We start from the raw sequence: 12,760 nt of genomic DNA, 5'->3' as shown, positions 1-12,760 counted from the left end.
TTGTCGGTTATTGAACGGGTTTAGTTCGGAAGACAATGAGGACTGTTTACTATCTGACGGCTTGTAGTCCGCCCGGCGGGACAAAGCGTCTGGTCCTGACATAAAATACATTCGAATGTCAGGATCACGGGTACCCCTAGACGGGTTCCTCAAGAGTCGTACGCAGAAGTCGTACTCCGCCTACCCGTTCCCGTCCCCGTCTCACTAATCCCGCTACGGCGTCCTCCGTTCTCCTGTCCTACCTAATCGCTACTTCTTTACCATGCTTTACTTTTTCTTCATCTCCGTGTCCCTCATCTATCTCCGTCTTCCTTCGCTCTTACACCCCATATCGCTTTCCACATTTACTCCGTAGATTCGGTATCACTCCGCTCCCATTTTAGTATATAGAAACATCCCTTTTTCGTAGATGTCTTGTCGAATGTATTTTCTCGTCACTTAGCAAATCTTTTGCCACTTGATCTCATCGACTTATAGTCTCTTCGATCCACTACATCACTTGACTATAAACTACATCACTAGGTTTGTTCCCTACGAGGCCCTATAGCCATAGCTCATAGACGCAGACTATTTTCAACGTCTGGTCCTGACATAAAATACATTCGACCATACTCGTACCGGACAACACCTAGTTGATCTTCGACAACCCCTAGTCACATATAGACAATGTCAACTCCAAACTTGCCAACACCTTGTCGAGAAGCAAGTAGTAACACTCGGTATGAAGATAATGCCTCTCAAGCAAATCTTCAAGAACTCCGCCAACTCCCACAAGAACTGAGAGAACTGTTTACTCAGTCACTAGAGGAAATTTCAGAACTTCGAGCTAGCCTTCAAGAGGTTGTATTGCTTCGCCAAGGCAAAAAAGAAACAGAGAACACCAAGGAGGTACCTACAATGCACAGGTCCGCTCCAGAGACTACTACTTCGGATCTCAATCACGATGAATCAAATTCAAATCCACCATTGCCTAATCTCAAACACCCCATATCGAAAAACATCTTCCCAAAGCACCTTGTAAACCATACTTTACCCATTCCAGAACCACCCCACCCCAATCCGACCCATAACATGAGAACTCCATTTTCTATGACAACATCCTCAGTCTTCTATCAACAGCCTCCCCTTTCTGAAATGGACACTCCGCACCCAGTTGATCACAATTTCAATTCCTACCAGGACTCGTTGTTTGTGGATATACACAAGTTGGATGTCAAAGCCCCTGAAACCTTTGCAGGAGAGCCCTCAAAGGTCGACGATTATGTGGCTCAAGTAAGATTGTATATGGCTATCAGAGGAGGGACAATAAGTGATAGAATAAAGGTATTGTGGGCAGCCGGATATCTTCGTGGTATTGCAGAAAAGTGGTGGCAAGCCTACTTTGCCAAATCAGAAAAGGAGCAGCCCCAGTGGATTTTCGACTTGGGCTTGTTCATAAAAGAAGTGTGCAAGATGTTTGGGGATCCGGACAGGCATCGCTATTCCCTACAACGCCTTAAAGAAATTCGACAAGTCAACTCGGCTTCCAATTACTACAGCTCCTTTCTCTCAGTAGCTGTCAATGTTAATTGGAATGACCAAGCACTGAAGGATGCTTTTGAATCAGGACTATCCCCAGAAATTCGCCTAGCCCTTGCATATCATGAAGTCCAACCCAAAACACTCAAAGACCTGGCAGATCAAGCCATTAGTCTCTATAGTCATCTTGAAGCGATAGAAGATTTTAGTGAAGAGGAACAAGATTTTGGAACAGGGGATTTGCGAGATGAGGAAGATAGCGAGACCAACTCGGAGACCCCTGATAGAATTCCAAATGAGTCCTCCCGGAGCTCTACAGATGAGGATCCAAATTCTTCAAGCTACTATGAAGACATCGATGACCCCCAGTCTGATGTCAATGAAGGGGAACCATTCTCGACATCCCTATCAAGCATTGGAGACAAGACTTCAAATCACAACCAGATTTTGACCTCCAAGACTACAGATCCGGGGGATACAGAAACAGAGGAGGCCATCTCAGGGAGATACTTGCACTTCTCCGCAATGATTAAAGAACCTCTACAATCAACGATACCTATCCCAGATTCTATCAAGCCCCTCCCAATTTTCACTACTCCCAACATAGTTTCCCAACAAGACCCCATAGTTTCTCAAGTCATGGTCGACAGTGGTGTAACAGTGGACTTAGAAGACGAAGGATCCCCAGTTTCTTTTGGACTTAGCCCTCTTAAAAAAGCCAAAGCAGAACTTCTCCTTTTTCCGGACAGTACTATACGCTTTCCGACGCAGGAGATTGGTTTTAAAATGCTACTTGGCGAAGGTCTTGACCCCTATGAGACTACCTTCACAGTCACCAAGATCTTCTGTTACCCCTTCGTCCTTGACTTTCCTTTTTTCAACAAGCCCATTCCCTTTATCGATTGGACAACAGAGAATTTGATGCCTCACATTTCAAATACCAATCACGCCTGTTGGTGTCCAATGACTGACAAAACCGTTTTGAAAAAGGTCACTCAGAAAATAGAGTCCTCAACCAATGATTTTTCGAACTACGTTCATTGGTTTGGTTATACCCTTGCAGGATACCAACCACCACACCAAGGAATATGGTCACACCATAATCGTTTCCTTACACCTCTCAACACGGACCATGTTTCTATCTTAGACAACTGGTCTTCGATTCTCTATAACCACTTGAAGAATCTCAATCGTACCAAATGGGAGTTCAAGTACCTCACAATGGATCCCAACTTGCCAAACTCTGATACCAAACCAATCAATTTGATGTTCAAAAGTATAGAGAACGTTATTCTTCACAGAGGGCCTGGAGGTGCTCTTATACATCCAAACCATATCATTCATTCGATTATCCACACTCGACACACCTATACAGCGGGTGACATGTATGTTCCCATCTCCTACAGACACTCTTTTGTTTTCGACCGCCTGTCACGAACTACGTCGCGACACCTCGATTACTCCACCAACAATGACCCTCCTTTGGCCATCAAAACCCCATCACGCCTTAACCTCTTTACTCTACACGTAACTCAGGACTTCTGACACCAAGTACGGCGAAGTTAGACGGAGTTAGGCTAAGTAGGAACAATGGGAGCAGAAGTACGGCGAAGTTAGACGGAGTTAGGCTAAGTAGGGACAATGGGAGCAGAAGTGCGTCGATGTTAGGCGGAGTTAGTCTAAGTAGGGACAATGGGAGCAGAAGTACGGCGAAGTTAGACGGAGTTAGGCTAAGTAGGGACAATGGGAGCAGAAGTGCGGCGATGTTAGGCGGAGTTAGTCGAAGGAGGAAGAGGATGGCCGAGGGCTCGGGGAAGTTGGACGAAGTGCGTTGAAGTACGTCAAAGCGCGAGAGGGTTGGATGAACGTCTAGGAGGAGTAGATAATATTAGCTGAGAAGATCGCTGAAGTTCTTCAGCGATCCTTGATTGTTGTCAGTAGTGAAAGACAGATAGAGATAGCTATAAATCAAGATACATCGCCATCAGTAGAACAAAACCCTAGTTAGAGTAACTACGCCGAAGTACGCCGTAGTTACACCCCTTTCGACGTCTGCGCCCTCCTGGTTGGGTGAGACATCGACTCAGAGCGTGAAGTTAGCCGAGGTTCGTCGACCGTCGGTCTATTAAGAAATAGTTGTTCGACGGCCGTTACAGTATCAAGGATCGCTCTTACCGACGACCCGTGCGAACCTCGGAGAAGTACAAAGATAATATGGAACCAGAAAGAAGAATTACACGAGGGATGAGTAGGGATGGAGACAGGATGGAGGAGAACGAGAGGAGAGCATTGGAGGAGCTTAGCAGAGCAATGGGGCAGGACCTTGGAGTGGAGGATAGTGTGGGGGGATCAATTCAAGGAGATGAGTTCGTTCCACCGGTGCCTTCTAACCCTCCTTCTCCTCCGTCTAATGCTCTCCCACCTGCGGGATCCCCACTTGGATCAGACCAAACCCCACGCCCAAGAGAAAACACTGGAAGTACGGCGAACTTGGGAGAAGAAGGAACACAAGGGGTGGTGTTGGCCTTGATGCAGATGGTGGCGAATATGAACAAAGACATGATGGAGGAGAGAAGGCGTAGGGAGGAATGGGAACAGAGAAGAGAAAGGGATACAGTGGGCGGGATTGCAGAAGGGATATCAGAAGGAGTGAGGTACGCCATGGGACGGCAAACTTCGGCGACCCCAAGCGTAGTGGGCGAACAACGGAAGGGGATAAAGCTACCTAACCCAGACCTCTGGAGAGGAGATCGGAACAAGTTAACCGCCTTTCTGTCTGAGTGCGACGTACATTTCGAATTGAACTCTCATCTTTTCCCCGACGACACTAAGAAAGTCTTTTTCATGATCTCTCATCTACGCGAAACACCTCTTCTTGCAGTGCAGCCTGATCTATCCAAAAGACCTCTTCCTGAGTACCTCACGACACACGATCAGTTCGTTAAGTACCTCAAGACTAACTTTGGTGATCCAGACGAAGAAGGAACTGCGGCCCGACAACTTAACGACCTCAAGCAAACCGGGTCTGCTTCGGACTACTTCTCCGCCTTCCAGCGACATGTTGCGATTCTTAAGTGGTCTGATGATGGAAACCTAGTTGACCGAGCCAAGAAAGGACTAAAATCGCACCTTCTAGATGAAATTGCAAGACACGGTAGATCGTTTGGGACTGTGAAAGAGCTATTGGAGTTTGTGATTCCCTTGGACAACCGCCTGTGGAGGAGACAAGTGGAGAAGGAGGCAGAGAGGAAAAGGGAAGGAGGGATAAGGACAACGACAGTGGTGGAAAGTCAGAGGACGGAGAAGAAAGAAGAGAAGAAATGGGAAAAGGGGCAACCTTCGGCGCAGGGTGGTGTCCAGGCGGCTATGATGTCGACGGTGGTAAAGAGTACACCTCCAAACATCGACGAAGTTCGCCGAAGATGGCCTAGGCCGAGCTCCGATCTGAGGGAGACAAGGAGGAAGGAGGGGAAGTGTACCGAGTGTGGTGAAGCAGGACATTGGCTGAAGGAATGCCCTGTAAGGGAGGCTAAGGTTAAGGTTGGACTGTTGCCTCCATGGGGGGAGAAGTTCGGAGAACGTGGTGGAGGATCGGGAGGGAACGCAGTACCTCTCGGACAGAGGAGGAACTTGAATGCGGTTGGAGGAGAAGTAGATTTGGAAGAGGACCAGGGAAAAGAAGAGGACCTGTCGCAGTAGGCGAGGCTCGGCGGGTCCGCCATATTCTCTCGGCCACCATTCCCAAACCCATAAAAGAAACACAGCTGATGGAGCCAGAGGATTGTGAATACAAAAATACACCACTCAGTACCCCTTGTTCATGCAATGTCGATAATCATCTCCTCATCCCTTCCGTTTCCAGAGATCAACCTAAATCGGACATTTTCATTAATGGAATAAAGCTAACTACGCTCTGGGACACTGGAGCTACTTGTTCATATATAAGCCCTAAGGCAGTAGCGAAGATAGGTGTAGAAAAGAGGCGATATCAGGTGAGCGTACCCGTTCACATGTTCGACGGCTCGGTGAGTGTCGCTGGACCCATCACCGAGTTTGTCGAAGTCGGATTTAGTTTGACGAAGGACGCCGAAGTGCGATCTGTTTGTCTCGATGTAACAACGCTCTGCGACGCAGATGTTGTGATAGGGTGGGATTGGATGAGGAAGGAAGGGGTTGTCCTTGATGGAAGAGACAACTCGGTGAAATTTCCCATCCCAACCTCACCAAGTGCGGCGAAGTTAGCGGCCATAGGGCTGCCGACTCTGACGGACGCGATAGACCTCCGCGGCGAAGATGAGCTTGAAGAGCTGAACCCGGAGGAACAAGACGAGTTGTTCCAGGTAGTTCCTGAACAATACCACCAGTACATTGACGTTTTTAATCCGAAGAAGGGAGGAGAGACCCTTCCCCCTTCAAGGTCCTACGATTTGAAGTTTGAGCTTAAGGAGGGGGCGAACCTTAAGGTCGCCTCCCTCTATGCTCAAGGAGAAGATCAGAGACGCGCGCTGAGAGACATACTAGATCGCGAAATCGCCGCTGGCCGAATTCGGGCAAGTAACTCGCCATACGGCTCACCAATGTTTATGATACCGAAGAAAGCCGAAGGACAATGGCGAATGGTCATCGACTATCGAAAACTGAACGAAGCGACCATACCAGATGCCTACCCTCTCCCTCTAATAGGTCAAATTACCGAAGAACTTGGAAAAGCAAGGTATTTCAGCAAACTAGATCTAATTGGAGCATACCAATTGTTGAGGGTGACAGAGGGACATGAACACCTGACGGCGTTCAGGACACAGTATGGTATGTTTGAATCTCTGGTTGTTCGTGATGGGCTGCGAAACGCCCCCGCGGTCTTCCAACACTTCCTAAATGAGGTGTTTAGAGAGCTACTAGGGAATGGAGTCGTGGTCTACATTGACGATATCCTCATTTATGGGAATACGTTGGAGGAATTACGAGGAACTACGGCGAAGGTCTTTGAGGTACTGCGGAAGGCGAGCCTGTACGTGAAAGCTAGTAAGTGCGAGTTCGAAAGAGATTCGGTGGTGTTTCTGGGTTTCGTGGTATCCTCTAAAGGTGTATCGGTGAACCCAGAATACATTGATGCCATCACTTCCTTCCCACGTCCTAAGAATCTACGAGAGTCAAGGGGATTCATTGGAGTTGTAAGCTATTACAGGCGCTTTGTCCCCAACTTCTCGAAGATTGCTAGACCTATCAATGACTTGACAAGGAAGGAGGTACCATTTGTATGGGGAGTCGAACAGGAGTCAGCCTTCAAAGAGTTGAAGGCTAGGATGTGTACTGCGCCGGTATTAGCCCATTTTGACCCTACATTGAAGACGATATTACAGACAGATGCGTCGTTCTTCGGCTGGGGGTTCATAATTTCGCAGATCAACACGGCTGGTCAAGAACACCCGGTAGCTATTGAGTCTGGTGCTTTCAACACAGCTCAGCTGAATTATACGGTAGGAGAAAAGGAGTTCCTCGCTGTAGTGGAGGGTTTCAGAAGAAGGAGACACTTATTATTGCAGGTAGAAACCACAGTACTTACCGACCATCTAAACCTTACCTACTGGATGGAGCCGAAACAACTCAGTCCTCGGCAAGGTAGGTGGGTAGAGGAGCTAGCTAACTTCAGGTTTAAAATGGTTTATCGGCCAGGAACCCAGGCAAGTCTTCCAGATGGATTATCTAGACGGGCGGACTATCATTCCGGGAAAGGAAGTACCATGGTACAAGAGAGCAACCTTATCCAAGGTCTGCCGAAGTTCGACGAAGTTGACGCCACCACGTCGGAGTTGCGTCACCTCCTTCGAGCATTGCAAGGGACAAGGGAGGTAAAGGAAAGTGATCTTGTGGACCCTATGGATCTAGTACTTGGAGTTCAGGAGGACGAAGACATAGAAGGGGTCAGAGAAGAATTATTAGGAGTCGTTTGCGCTGAGTGTTCTCATCCTACGTGTAACGATAACGTGCAGGAACCAGGATCAATCACCGAACTACGCCGTAGTTCGCGGTCTCCTCTAATCCTTCGTGGGGGGTGGAACTCAAGAGGTTTCCTCACATTCGACGATCGCATTTATGTGCCGAACTACGCCGATGCTCGACTAAAGATAATGAAGACGCGGCATGACTCGGTCCTAGCGGGTCACCCAGGCTCAGCGAAGACTCTCGAGCTAGTCCTACGGGACTACGTTTGGGTTGGAGTAAGGAAGGATGTTGAAGATTACATCGCTGGATGTGCGGTGTGTCAGAGAGCAAAGACTAACAGGCAGAGACCCCATGGAGAGCTTAAACCACTGGAAGTGGCTACGAAGCCATGGTCCAGCATTTCGATGGATTTCATTGAAGAGCTCCCGAATTCCCATGGATACAATTCCATCTTAGTAGTGGTGGACCGGTTGACCAAATGGGCCATTTTTATCCCGACTACGACGAAGTTAACCGCAGCTGGCCTATCCGAGTTGATAATGGACTATGTGGTAGCTCAGCATGGGCTACCAGAGAACATAGTGTCTGACAGGGGATCGAAGTTTACCTCGAAATTTTGGAAGAACTTGACCGATAGTCTCGGGATAAGACTACATCTCTCTACTGCATATCATCCGCAGACTGATGGACAGACTGAACGAACCAACCAATCCTTAGAGCTCTACCTTCGAATCTTCACTTCTTATCAGCAGAACGATTGGTCGAAGCTGCTTGCTCGAGCTAGCTTCGCCTACAACAACACCCATCATTCTGCGATAAATAAGACACCATTTTATGCGAACTATGGGTACCACCCTCGTTGGGCTGAAGAGATAAAGGCTAGCGAGGTCGAAGTGCCCGCTGCTACGGTGGTGGTAAAAGACTTGACTGAAATACACAAAGATTGTATCGAAGGAATTGAGAAAGCTAATGAGAAGTACGCCGAAGGATACAATAGGAAACACCGGACCACGCCGAACTTCGCAGAAGGAGACCTAGTGATGCTGTCGTTAGAGAATATTAAGACGAAGAGACCAATGAAGAAGTTAGATGTTAAACAAAGTGGGCCGTACAAGGTAGTACGGCAGGTAGGTTCTCATGCTTGTAAATTGGAATTACCAGGAACGATGGCAGGTATCCATGATGTATTCCATGTCTCCTTGCTCCGTCCTTATCACCCTCCAATATTTCCTGGTCAGCAAGCTGAGCCACCTGGCCCAGTAGAAGTAGACAATGTGGGAGAGTCTTGGGAGGTAAAGGATATTGTAGACTCTAGAGTAAATAAGAGATCAGGAAAGTTAGAGTACTTGGTGGAGTGGTTAGGTTACGAAGGAACAGACGACTCAGTATCATGGGAACCAGTGGAGAACGTCGATGGAGCTGATGACATATTGGCGAAGTTCCACGAACTTCACCCTACTAAGCCGAAGGAAGGGCGCCTGCGAAGGGCTAGGAGATAGAACGTACTGCATACAACATAGGATTACAGCTACGTACCGCTCACTTGTCCTTACTCTTACCCTTACCTTTTCCTTTTCCTTTCTCCTTCGATCTACTCGGTCCCGCGGGATTGGTATGGAGGCTACCGATGACCGAAGGTAGATCGAGAGTCTCAGACGGGAACGCAGTAGAGAGAGAAGCATTCCATGCCCGATTCATAGCCCCAAAGAAGTCACCGAAGTCCTGGACATCTCGAGCAGCTTGCATGCTCGGAGTCCTCCACAGAGAACGTATGGTCCGTAGACACTCGAAGGGAAGACTGAGGAGGTCGAGAGCAGTCTGGGCGGAAGCTGGGACACGAGAACTACTACGGCGACCTAACCAGTCAAGGGACGGTGGTGGCTCATACGCCATAGGAGTGACTAGGAAGGGGGTGTCGAACAGTCTTCGGCGAACATCGGCTATCTCAGTAAGGCTTCGGCGAGAGACGTCCGCTAACCTTGTCCTTGCTTCGTCGTCCAGAGCCTCAGTGTTGACTACATCTACTAACGCCGCAGTGAGATTGTTTAAAGCGTTAGCTTGACGAGAAGAGAAGTCAAGCAGGAGAGATGTATCATTTCGGGCGGCCTCGAGCTGAGTAGTGAGACCGAGGACGAGAGAACGATAAGTGGCGAATTCCTTTTCGTCCTCAGGAATACGGACGTCCAGGGAGATACGAGGGTGGACGAGGGACAACCGGGGAGCAGAGGGACCAGCACGCTGAGTATCTTCACCTTCCACATCACCATCATTGAAGGCAACCTCCTTCTCTTTAGATTTCCCTTTTGATTTCTTTAAAGAAGACTTCGGTGTCTTCTGGGAAGCAGAGGGAGGGGTGACGGGAGGGGCCGCCGAAGTGGCCGGAGGAACAGAAGGACGCCGACTTCGGGTGCTGTGAGCCGGAGGAGAAGCTACCACTGGAGAGGACGGACGTGGCGCCGAAGGACGAGAGGCCGAAGGACGGGAGGCCAAAGGAGCAGAGGCCGAAGGACGGCGAGAAGACGAAGGAGGAACAGCCGGGAGACGTGATGGGCCGGCCACAGGAGCGAAGGGCGACGGCGACGGAGGCGACGGGCGGAGGTCCGGCGAAGTACGGCGAACCGACCGGAGAGACGAAGGCGGTACCCGCGAACGGGGGACAGACGCTGGAGTCTGGGGAGGGGGGAGAGGAGAAGCGTCGAAGGGACGGGGCGGGATGTCCCGGGCAGAGGAAACGGGACAGAAGGAGCAGGGGCCAGACGTGCATGAAGCACAACGGAGGGCCTTGTTGTGTGGCCTGACTGCCTTGAGGCAGGGCCAGTTTGGACGATTATACGTGATAATCTCACGTCTACTAATTAGCAGGAGTAACTTCGGCGTAGTACGAATAGGTGGACTCACCGGCAACGATCACACGCTTCGTCAACACCAACCGCGATCCAACGACCAGGCTCGGACTTCATCTTCTCCCACAAGTACTCTTCTTCCCGCAGTGATCTCTTCACCCGTTTGGGCGAAGGCTCCCCTCTGGGAGAAGGGGGGGGGGCAGCGACGGGGGCGGCGGCAGCAGGACCGGCAGCGGCAGCAGGAGCGATGGCGGCGGCAGGGCGGGCGGCGGCAGCAGCGGCGGCAGCGGCGATGGCGTTGGGGGGGGGGAGAACCCCGGAAGAGGAAGAAGAAGAGGAAGAAGAAGAAGAGGAAGAAGAAGAAGAGGAGAGGGAACGGCGTCGTTTCTGGCCCACAATTTGAGCAGGGGGAGGGGCAGGAGCGGCTGCGAGTTAGCAATGTCTTGAAGAGCTAAAGAACAGATAAACAAGGCCAAGTTCGGCGAAGGTGTGAGAGGTTGGACGAAGAACTCACGCTCAGGACTATCTACGTTGTTGTCCTCTACACTAACCGCCACCATATCATCATCCGAGTGTTCCTCTAACTCGGTTTCACCCTCCGACACGATTCTATCATCCTCATCACTATAATCACCCCCTTTTCCTTCGAAGTCTGACTGATCGTCCGACTCCGAACCACTGAGCGACTCCTGGTCGGAGGAGGACGGAGACTCACCAGGACGAAAGGCGGGCGTCCTGCGGCGAGGGCTGGCGGCAGGAGGGGAAGCAGAGCGAGAACCAGGAGGAGGAGAACCAGAGGGAGAACCAGCGGGAGGACCGGCGGGAGGAGAAGCGGAGCGAGGAGGCGGGACATCGCCAGACGGCTCCCCCAAAGAGAGGGTGCCGAGGCCGAGGGAGGAGACTTGGCGAGATCTGTCGCCGAAGGAAACTGAACATCAGCCAAGTCCGGCGAAGTGAGGTAAGTGTCGAGGAATAACTCACGAGCAGACGACACCATACCACCAAAGTTCCTCATGGCGGCGAAAGGGTTAGAGGTGGGAGTAGGAGGGGCCATGACGTTAAAAATACTTAAAGAAATAAAAGATGATTCAAGGTAACAAATCTGTTTTCTAGGTAAGAGAGATAGAAAGTTTTGAAAGCAGATGGGAAAAAGAGAGAAGCTCGACGAACTGCTCAGTATTTAGTATAATCAAACCTAAACCCTCGTCGTCAACATGCAGCAAACTTCGCGTTTCATCAACAAAAGGCATCGCAGGGACGATCAAAATTCCCACGCTATAGTGTCTCATCTCAATATAAACGAGGGTTACTTCGACAAACAACGGTGTTGTTCGGCTGCCATTCAGGAAACGTGTCTCACCTACAAAAGACACAGGGCTTCTTACGGCAAACCTCGACGAAGTTAGGGGAGTCTCATTGTCGGGTTTTGGAGTGAAAGGAGGCCCAACTACGAAGTGCGGCGCAAAGAGCAGAAGGGTGAAGGATGGTCATGGGGAGGGAGAGAATGGGGGTACTACGCTGCTAAGTTCTCTTGACACGACAGAGGTGTAATCGCTCACGAGGACGTTCGCGGCTAAAGAAGGGGGCGACTGTCACGAACTACGTCGCGACACCTCGATTACTCCACCAACAATGACCCTCCTTTGGCCATCAAAACCCCATCACGCCTTAACCTCTTTACTCTACACGTAACTCAGGACTTCTGACACCAAGTACGGCGAAGTTAGACGGAGTTAGGCTAAGTAGGAACAATGGGAGCAGAAGTACGGCGAAGTTAGACGGAGTTAGGCTAAGTAGGGACAATGGGAGCAGAAGTGCGTCGATGTTAGGCGGAGTTAGTCTAAGTAGGGACAATGGGAGCAGAAGTACGGCGAAGTTAGACGGAGTTAGGCTAAGTAGGGACAATGGGAGCAGAAGTGCGGCGATGTTAGGCGGAGTTAGTCGAAGGAGGAAGAGGATGGCCGAGGGCTCGGGGAAGTTGGACGAAGTGCGTTGAAGTACGTCAAAGCGCGAGAGGGTTGGATGAACGTCTAGGAGGAGTAGATAATATTAGCTGAGAAGATCGCTGAAGTTCTTCAGCGATCCTTGATTGTTGTCAGTAGTGAAAGACAGATAGAGATAGCTATAAATCAAGATACATCGCCATCAGTAGAACAAAACCCTAGTTAGAGTAACTACGCCGAAGTACGCCGTAGTTACACCCCTTTCGACGTCTGCGCCCTCCTGGTTGGGTGAGACATCGACTCAGAGCGTGAAGTTAGCCGAGGTTCGTCGACCGTCGGTCTATTAAGAAATAGTTGTTCGACGGCCGTGACACCGCCCCTGGTTGGACGTCCGCGATGGGCCGTACTTTCTTGACATCATACATTCGTTCATCCTCTTGGCATCGATCCTTTTGGATTCGGGGACTTATGAAGCCGACGTCGGGACGACGTCTACCGAAGGGGGGGTGTAAT

General features: G+C 50.1%; 2 protein-coding genes across 2 annotated transcripts; one reads left to right on the top strand and one right to left on the bottom strand.

Annotated features, from left to right (window-relative positions):
• Positions 1-3,732: 3,732 nt before the first annotated feature.
• TREMEDRAFT_64796 (uncharacterized protein) lies at positions 3,733-5,217 on the top strand (the record flags this gene model as incomplete). The annotated part of the gene is made up of 2 exons (XM_007007026.1): positions 3,733-4,134; positions 4,813-5,217. 2 exons carry the CDS (start codon positions 3,733-3,735, stop codon positions 5,215-5,217), a joined length of 807 nt encoding a protein of 268 aa, XP_007007088.1.
• A 3,783-nt stretch (positions 5,218-9,000) lies between these two features.
• Positions 9,001-11,358, bottom strand: TREMEDRAFT_64794 (uncharacterized protein; the record flags this gene model as incomplete). The annotated part of the gene is made up of 5 exons (XM_007007025.1): positions 9,001-10,309; positions 10,360-10,729; positions 10,819-10,956; positions 11,020-11,232; positions 11,286-11,358. The coding sequence occupies 5 exons, from the start codon at positions 11,356-11,358 to the stop codon at positions 9,001-9,003; spliced, it is 2,103 nt and encodes a 700-aa protein (XP_007007087.1).
• Positions 11,359-12,760: the final 1,402 nt, after the last annotated feature.

The sequence above is a fragment of the Tremella mesenterica genome (assembly GCF_000271645.1).
Source record: "Tremella mesenterica DSM 1558 unplaced genomic scaffold TREMEscaffold_12, whole genome shotgun sequence".
NCBI lineage: Eukaryota > Fungi > Basidiomycota > Tremellomycetes > Tremellales > Tremellaceae > Tremella > Tremella mesenterica.
The sequence above is the reverse complement of the archived record's forward strand: the minus strand, read 5'-3'. Positions and strand labels throughout refer to the sequence as shown.